The sequence below is a fragment of the Elaeis guineensis genome, chromosome 11, assembly GCF_000442705.2.
Source record: "Elaeis guineensis isolate ETL-2024a chromosome 11, EG11, whole genome shotgun sequence".
NCBI lineage: Eukaryota > Viridiplantae > Streptophyta > Magnoliopsida > Arecales > Arecaceae > Elaeis > Elaeis guineensis.
In genome coordinates, this window is record NC_026003.2 from 7,870,758 (window position 1) to 7,880,610 (window position 9,853).

Sequence of the window (9,853 nt, forward strand, 5' to 3'; positions counted from 1 at the left end):
GGATACCGGAGTCAAGAGTTCCACTGGTTTGGGACTCTTCGATCAGGATTTCATATCGATGGACTTTGATGCCCGATTGCCCATCGGATGTGGACTCAGTATTTATAAGAGATTTAATTAGTGATTTGATCACTAATTAACTCAATTTGATTGAGTAATTATTTTTGGATCAAGTCCAATTGAATTGGATTCAGTTGGGTTTGACCCGATTAGGTTAAGAGTTGACCTAATCGCCAGGTAGTTTGGTCCCTGATTTGATCAAGGGTTGGGCTTAGTCAATTTCTGATTTGATTAGAATTTTATTGAGCCTAATTAAGCCTAATTGTGTTGGGTTTAACTTAGTCTAATTGTGCCTAACCTATTTTGATAAAGTTGGTTCAATTAAATTGGTTTAAAATTTCAAACCACCTTTGACTTATCTCCCTGCGCCACCTCACCCACCTGCGCCTATTTGAATTCATGAGAAACAAGTTCTCGTGAATTTTCTCTCATGCAAAGCCTTCCCACGCCCCTCCTTGTGCGCCATTTGAGTGGATAAAGATTGATTAGTTGGCCATTCAAATTCAAATGATGTTTGAATTTGAATGAGCAACTAATCCCATGCGCCACCTTATCCACTTGTGCGTCACTTGCTCTACACGAGAAAAAGTTTCTCATGTAAACTCTCCATGCACAAAGAACCCACGCCCCTTCTCTTCTCATGCCTTAGGTAGATAAGGATAGGTTGGTTGGTATTTGAATTCAAATTCGATTTGAATTCAAGTGAGCAACCACCTAGCTTTATCCTCTCACATGGTGAAAATGCTGAAAAGATGCGGTCTTGCACCGTTTTAAAAGGAAAGAGAGGGTGGGGCGTGCGCACATCTAATCTGAGAGATAAAGGGTAGCGTGAGAAAGGCTTTCTGTGTGAGAAAAGAAAAGAAAAGAAAAGAAAAGAAAAGAAGAGAGAAAGGGCACAGGGTCTTTTGTGAGTACCCTAGGGTTTCTGCCTGGGGTTCGAAAAGTGAGAAGGTGAGCTACGAGTGTTGTGAGCCCACCAAACTTCAGAGAGAGCTTCATCAATCTCTCAAGTTTCTTTGTTGATGATCTGGAGTGTTCAAGAAGTCGGCAGACACCGATCGAAGGAGTTCGATCAGCATCAGCCGTTGAAAGGGTTCTGCAATGAACTAGCATTCGTGAGGAGCCGATCAGATTGGGAGCTTCGTGTGGACGATCCACGGAGGTCAGACATACTGTATGACTGTATTACAATGATCAGATATTTCTGACGGTGATCAGACTGCAGCGATCGACTACCTACACGAAGGTAATGTGTTCTGAACACATAACAGTAAAATATTTACTGTAGAAGTTTAAATTTTAAATTTAAATGCATGCTATATATATCATATTTAGATCCTTATATAGGATTAATACATGTTAATTAATTAGATTAATTAATAATTTTTACTGTAAAATTATAATTTTAAAAAAAATTTAAAATTATCATTTTATCCCTGCACTGAAATTCACTTCACTAACTTGCATTAATTTTTATAAGAAAAAATTTTATATTATCCAAGTCATACACTAATTTATACAAATATTATATAAAATTAGTTTATTAAAATATTATCAAGTTTTTCTTACAAATAAAATAAAAATAAAAGCCAATATTATAAAATCAAATAGTTTTTGCATAATATTTATATGAGGACACCCACAAAAGAAAATCCAAAATATCAAAAATAGGCAATAGATCGTATAAAATTCTTATGCAACTACATCTTTTTAAAATTAATTTCTGCATAATTACTCAATGGGGACGCCTACATAATTACTCGGAGCATCTAGTTTTTATGTATTTGAAATATATAGAAAAAACATGCGACCACCCTTTAAATACCCTAATATCCACCTCTCTCTCCATCTTTTCCACTCTATTCGTTTCTCCCTTTGCCCCTCACCTCCTAATCTCTCTCCGATTCTCTTCTTCTTTTTCCTTTTCTGGCTTATTTTTGTGCTGGATCAACTCCTCACCTCGCTTCCCGATCGAATCCCTTCTCTATGCCTTGATCTTACTGTCCAAGGATGTGCACCAGACAGAACCATATCCACGGCTGTGGATCTCCTGTTCTCTTTGCAGATGAGGAAGCGCTATCATGAAGACACACTGCCTATGGGTTGTTGTGAGGGTTTCTCCTCACTGTCCTTGGCTTCAATCGATTCGTCTCTGGTACTATCTCCTTTTCTATTCTCTTTTCCCTTCATTCACAGTCAGTCGCTCATGATTCGCCTTTTTTTCCCTTATATCTCTCTCTCTATTTTCTCTCTTATGACCCATCTCAAACCCAAACCCTAACCCTCTCTGCCACCATTCACATCTCCATAACCCAAACCCTAGCCCTAGCCCTTATCCTAATCCATACGATCCCTACAACCCCACAACCATCATGATCTCTGCAATCTTAGCCCTAGTCCTAACCTGAACTCTTATCCTCTGCGACTCTTCCTAACCGAAACCTTAGCTCTCTCCATCGTCATCCCCACCTCCATGGACCAAATCCTAACCCTAACCCGAACTCTAGCACTAAGCCTAACCCTCCACACCACCATCTCATTCCGAACCCTAGCCTATCCTGAACCTTTACTCTCTGTGACTCTTCCCAACTTGAAACCCTAGCTCTCTCCATCGTTGTCTCCACCTTCATCGTCCAAACTCTAATCCCAACACGAACCCCAACCCCAACCCCAACCCCAACCCTAACCCTAACCCAATCACTCATCCTAACCCTAATCAGGAATCCAATCCAAATCTTGAGTCTTAACCCGAACCCTAGCCCTAACCCAACCATCCATGCTAACCCTAATCGAAACCAAACACGAAACCAAAGTTGACCTGACCAAACTTACCTCACCATCCAATAACTCCCAACTCGAAACCTGTCAGCACAATGCTCGATAATCCGACTACCTAATAACTTGATACCCATAACCCAAAATCCAATAACCTGACAACTCAATAACCCAATACTTGATTACCCGGTAACCCAATATCCAACAATCCAGACTTGATAACCCAATATCCAATAACCCAAATCCATGTACCCGAATCTGCAGACTTGAACCTGCAAACCTAATTTCCTCAACGTGAAACCCTTAGCCCGAATTCAAAATCTGAAACAAATTTCCTTAATCCGAACCTCTCAGCTTGAAACCAAACTCAAGTTAGGGATTGGGGGGCTACTGAGCTTCAGCAAGAACCGTCCCGATCCTTTTCTTTTTAACCACCATGGAGGGATGCTGAAAACACCATCCACAGTGATTTTTGGGAATGAAAGGTTGCTGTATGCAGCGACCTTCCCAAATAGTGATCAATAGTGGCCTAATATCCACGTTGATCACCATAACCTTATCTTCCACATGATGCAGCATGGAAAGAGAAAGGTGGTCAAATGATGCAGCAACTTTCCATTGCTCTGATGGTAAAACACAGAGAAATTCTTACCCTTGGATGGACTGAAATCTTTTTTTTCTCAAATGATGCAGCAAGGAGAACAGATGACTATAGCACACTTGCAACAATCACTCTATATAGTCTGATGAGTTCAAAATAAAGAAAAAAATATATACAATACTGGAACTATAGGTGAAAAAACTCACTAAAGAATTCCTTCTTCCACACACGGCAGTTGTCTACTATCCAGAGAAGGATACATATAATCCCCCCTTTCTCTTACTGGTTGTCTATTATTTGATCGGATCTGCTCTTCCTCTGCCTGACCAATCCCCTCCATCAAATGAAATAGTCACCGACACGTGTGACTTCTTGTCCAAATCCATTAAATACCTCTTAAACAATCTATTATCTACCTCTTAAACAATCTATTATCTAGCTGTCTAAAAACATCAATCAGGAGTAATCATTAATCAGGAGGAACCATCTAGCAATCACTCCATTTAAAGCAATTTCATTTGGGAATCATCGTGTAGATCCTATCTCCTCTCCTCTTAAATAATGCCCTTTGTCACCCAGCAGGTGGATTCAAAGCACCTTTTTTTTTTTAAATCTCAAATGTAATGCCTTCAGCACATGTATTTTTTCTATTCTTAAATATAATGGCTACAGCCAATTTTTCTAATGCACATTCAATTAGGGACATATGGCATTGTGGATGTGGGACACTTGTTGCATTGGAAGATTACTAGCTTCTTTTTTAATGTAATTGTATAGATTGTAAGATGACTTGCAGATGTTGAAGCAAGGCTTCTTGTCATTCTTGGAAGAGCAATTAAAGAAACTTCAAAAGTTCCACCTTGGATATACATTGCATGAGGAATATAACTACATACATTTATCTGATGTTACATGGTTGGATTGAGGGTAACTTTTTCCCCAAGCACGAGATATTGTACAACCATAATTACAAACCCAAAGATATGTATAAGTTCTCAAATTCTCATGTTTAAATTCTATTGTCATGAATCCTGGCAAAAAGCAATCTTTGGTGAGTATAGAGCTTATGATCTGTAAATTTTTCTCCATGTTAGTAGATTGTTGTATAGTTTCCTTTCTGTAAACGTAGAAGTTGCAATTTTGCAATCATATAAACTGATCACAAGGCCATAGAATTTAAGCGCCCCTCTTCATCTCTGCAGTTCTACTTGCTGGAAATTTCTTATCATAAGTCTTCCTGTAGGAACTTATTCAAAAGAGTGGTTAAGAGTGCATCCCGCTTCTCAGCCCGCATTTCTTCCCTTCTCCTCCTCTGCTCCTCTCTCTCCCACCATGCCTGCTCCAGCATCAGCCTCTCCTTCTCCAGCTTCTCCATAGACTGCCGCCACTCCTGTTCAAACACCAACCGCTCCTGGGTCCGCCGTTCCATCATCTCTTGCCACTGCACCTCCATGCGCTGCTGCTGCTGCAAAAAGTCCCGCAGCAGATCATAGATGCTGCTACCAGTTGCTCTTGACTTGTCTGTTGCTCGTTGCTGCGGTCCTCTGTCAATTTTCCTCTTTCTTGTCTTTGTGAGGCGCTCACCATCACTGTCTTCATCATCTTCAGAGAGCTCATCAGAGGATTTATCTGCACCTAGCTTCTTCAGTTTCTTCTTAGAATGGGAAGCTCCTGATTCAGACTCAAGGAGTTCACGCTGCATGTTTCTTGCACGTTCTGTGAAGACAGCATGAAGCTCTTCGAAGAAGGGGCATTGTTTGCCAGTTTCTGGATCAGATGTTTCTTTGCCCTGTGGAAACAGACCAGGCTTATCGTATTACATTCTGCAGTACCTGAATGTCATATGAAAACGCAAATAGCTGCACATTCATCTTTTACCGTTAATGTTGTAAGGTTTGAATTTTAGTATTAAGCATGGAGTTACTATCTGAAAGAGTTCTAGAGATGAATAAAAAAGTCATTTGCTTTGAGTTAAAAACCAAACCCAGTTATTTACAAATCTTACAGTTCACAATGTTCTGTTGGCTGCCCTAAGTCTATAAATACAAGTACTGACAATTAACTAACAAAACAGGACTTGGAACAAAAAAAAATATTTACAAGATTTGAAACAATCATAGATGGTTTCCTTTATTTTCTGTATATTTGGAACATATAAGCTGAATGTTGGTCATGATCAAACACATTATAATCTCAGATGAAGAAAAGAAACCATCTATCAGTTTGTTCTGTCAATTAGAAATCTCGTGGCAGTGTGGCCAATGAGAACTTTGTGATTGCAATGTATGATCTCCAACGATGAGATGCACATTTTTGCAGCCAAATTTATTACTGTTTACATCACATCCCAATCTATAGAGGGAGACTAAAGGTCAATTAGATGATGGCCATGTGACAGTGTCAGAGACCAGATAATAATGAGAAACTGGTCTTGATAATGAAAAGTAGGTTGAGGGTCAACTCAGATTCAGAAAGGCAGACGTGGAAGCCACTAACTAGGAGATAGGTTGAGATCAACAAAGATGGGTTGACACATAACCTGACCTAAGGGTTGAATGTTAGTGGTAGGCCGATCAAGCCCCAACATAATGCCACGTAAGACGTGCCGAGACATGCCTAAAAGGAATTAGTTGAATCAAGCTGAGTGATTGCCTAAGGCACGGGTTGAGTTCCACACAATTTAGTAGGATAGGCCGATTATAAATATAATTTACCGAAGAGGATAGATATTGATTTAAGAAGCTGATCATGCCTTATGTGTACATCAGCCTGACATAGGATGATGTCTCAGAAGCAAGATTTGAGAGGCAGAAGTGGTTGCTGAAAGATCAGATCATGGAAAATGGAGATGTGGGTAAAATGGACTGCAGCAATCATCAGAAGAGAGCTGATGGAGTAGTGATAGTAAAGAAACGTGCCAATGCTAGAAAGAGACAGTTGTCCAATAGTTAGAGAAGATATATATATATAAGTATTAAATTGTAACTGTGAAAATAAACCCTTCAACCAATGATTGAATCAATTTACCAATTTTTTATTAATGTATCTTTCAATTATTTTTAATACTTATAATGAAACGCAGGTCAAGAGGGTCAACTCTGATTCAACAAGGTAGACATGGAAGCCACTAATGGGGGGATGGGTGGAGATCGACAAAGATGGTTGACACATAACTTGACCTAAGGGTTGAATGATAGTAGTAGGCCGATCAAGCCCCAACATAAAGCAATGCAAAATAGATCGAGCCATGTCTAAAAGGAATTAGTCGAATCCAGCTGAGTGATTGCCTAAGGCACAGGTCGAGTTCTAGAGTTAGCAGTTGGCCGATTATAAATATAACCTGTCGGAGAGGATAAGCATTGATTTAAGAAGCTGATCTTGCCTTATGTTGACATCAGCCTGACATAGGATGAAGCGTCGGAAGCAACATGTGAGAGGTGGAAGCAGTTGTTGAAAGATCGGATCATGGAAAATGGAGATGTGGGTAAAATGGACTGCAGCAACCATTATAAGAGAGCTGATGGAGTAGTGATAGTGAGTAAAGAAAGGTGTCATTCTTGGAATGGGACAATTATCCAACAGTTTACTAGTTTTTTTTAATTAATTTACCTTTCAGTTATTTTTTTAGTACTTTTAATTTATAGTTTGCAGTTCATAGCTCATAGCTCATAGTCATTTCTCCCCTTCACAAGAAGGCGGAATCTTAATGGTGAAGGTTCCTGAAAGTCAAGATAGTAGGACCCATGTCATACATCTCCCTTTCTGGTTCGGACATCATAGGCATGCCTGCACATCTGTCCAAACACTAGCCATCAAATTGCTTTCCTTCCCATCCCCATTTCGAGGAGAAGGGAAAGCCAACAATTACCTGCTACTTAATTAGTAGCTTCAATCCAGAATATATGAATAGAAATCTTCAATACGATTGGCAAGACTATCGAATGTCAATAAGCAAACCTTTATACCAGGTCACCATTCATGCTACATCGCCAATAGAGATGCATGGCTATTCAATATCATAGGAATAGAAAGGCTATGGTGATGTATACCTCTTGAATAGACCTAATTTTACTGCTTTAGAGATATTGTAATACATGAACATTTGTTAAACCTAGTTTCTTCTATACAACAAGTTAGTTTTACATTATTCTAAGCAACAACAAAATTCGCGTTTTGTCCTTTTCTCCAAAAAGAAAAGAAAAAGAAAAAAAAAAAACCTTCCCATCATCCTTAAACACTTTAAATTAGAAGAAAACAAGACCAAACGCTCAAAGAAAAGGAATCAAGAGATTGTGGAGGAAAACCAACCAATAGACCCGATATCCCAATTGAATTAACTTCGAGAAAATTACGCTAGAAGGGGCCTAATTAGAAGGAATCCAAATGCTGACGATCCCAAAAAAAAAAAATTGTTTTTTCTAAATCAACAATTCCGAGAGGAAAACCGGCAAATCAATCTGAAATCCTAATTAGATCGAATGCTGACTGAGAAAAGGGTTTAACTTTGGGAAATTAAACTCAGAGACACCAAATCGAAAGCCATTCGGAAAAAAAGTGTGTAACCAAACCTTGTAGCGATTGACGAGGTTCTTCCACTTGCACTTGCACTGCTCTGGCGAGCGGCGGTAGCCCTTCTCCCTCATCCGAGTGGCGACGAGCTCCCACATCGTCTTGTTGCGCTTCGACACGCTGAAGTCCCTCTCCAGATCCCCTCTTATCGCGATCAGGTCCCTCGTCTCCTCCGGGGACCACTGCGGCACCTTATCCTCCTTCCCCCTTCCGCCGGCCCCGCCGCTCGTTCCCACCGCCTCCGCAGCTGGATTCAGCCGCAGCGGCCCGCCGGGCCCCATCATCCCCATCCCCTCCGCGCTTCCTCCCCGCATCATCTTCCTCCAATTCTCCGAACCCTAACCCTAATTTTAGCTGCTTCTCCTTGGAAATCGAAATCTAGGGTTTAGGTGCTCTGTTTCCCCCCTTCTCCTTTTCCCTCTTCTTCGTTCCTTTCGTCTTCTAATAGAAGCAGAGAAGCCAAGCAGCCTTCGTTCCGTTTTGTTTTATAACGTCGTCGTATGACGGAGACGGACGGGAAGAAATGAAGAATGGTGCATAACGGCCGTTACTTAACATTATTATGACTGTAATTTTATTATCTCAGTATTGGCTGATAAAATAATAATTAAATTTCTTGCACGCACATCTCCTGAAACTGCAAAATTTATGTGTTTGCCCATGCAAACCTATGTCCTTTTTTTGTTTCGCAGGGGCTCACTGCACCAACTAGGTGTTTGAATAGTGTTAAAATTAGCCATTTCTGGTAAATGGGCAGCAATAGTCTTGAGCATCAACTGGTTTCAATGATTAGACTAATTTTTTGATATTCATTGTAAATTTATAAGTGATTACAAATAAAATTGAAAATTTTATAGGATATATGTAAAAAAAATCAACATAATTTTTTTAACCTTCAATAAGCTTATAATGTATTTATATAGAACTTATTATTACCTTTCAGTCCTAGACGACTTTTGATCATTATATGGAGACAAGAAATATGATTAACATTCATGTCCTACATTTTATATGGCAAATCCTAGTTTAGTTGGCTATTACATTCATTAAATTTTGTTTTATATATTTTATTAGGTGACCCAAAATGGTTGTACCGATCTTACATGGAAAAGAGAAATATGGGCCTTAGTATAACTACTTATAAAGGAAAAGAGTAATTCTTTGTCCACTGCCCCCGATGGAGAAAAAGCATACTACCCAATCATATTAGGCCAAATAGCATAATTAATAATGAGGTAGATATTTAATACTGCTCGACTTATTTTTCTAAATACTTTATATAATTTTTTAGGAATATATATGACATCCTAAATAATATAATATCTCTATATCACATCTTATTAGTTATTATAATTTTCTTATACCTTATATAATTTTCTGTGAATATATGATATCCTAAACAATATATATTATTTTCTAACATCTTATATGATTTCTTATGAATATATATGACATTATGAGCAATATATATAATTTTTTATGAATATATATGATATCCTGAATAATATATATAATTTTTTGAATAATATACATAACTTTCTATAGTTATTATAATTTTTTGATGTTTTATATGACTTTCTGTTGGTTATAATAACCAACAAGATATTATATAAAGATATAAAAAGTTATATATATTATTCAAGATATCATATATATTATAAAAGATCATATAAGATATCAAGAAGTCATATAAGATATCAGAAAGTCATAATAACTAATAAAATATTATATAAATAGTTATATATATTATTCAAAATATCATATATACTTACAGTAAGTCATGTAAGGTATCAGTAAATAATAACACTATTCTTTCTTTGTTCTATGAAGGGAAAGAATATTTTCGTC

General features: G+C 38.2%; 1 protein-coding gene across 1 annotated transcript; it reads right to left on the minus strand.

The window, feature by feature from the left end:
* Positions 1-4,271: 4,271 nt before the first annotated feature.
* On the minus strand, positions 4,272-8,442 carry LOC140852624 (trihelix transcription factor GT-3b-like). Its single transcript, XM_073246127.1, has 2 exons — positions 8,005-8,442; positions 4,272-5,225 (listed from the first exon to the last, which is right to left on the minus strand). The coding sequence occupies exons 1-2, from the start codon at positions 8,320-8,322 to the stop codon at positions 4,662-4,664; spliced, it is 882 nt and encodes a 293-aa protein (XP_073102228.1). The 5' UTR covers positions 8,323-8,442; the 3' UTR covers positions 4,272-4,661.
* Between the last annotated feature and the right edge of the window lie 1,411 nt (positions 8,443-9,853).

Coding starts and splice junctions, on each gene's coding strand:
- LOC140852624 (XM_073246127.1), bottom strand. CDS start 8,322: ATGATGCGGGGAGGAAGCGCGGAGGGGATGGGGATGATGGGGCCCGGC. Junction 5,226..8,004: donor ACCTCGTCAATCGCTACAAG/GTTTGGTTACAC, acceptor CTGTTTCCACAG/GGCAAAGAAACATCTGATCC.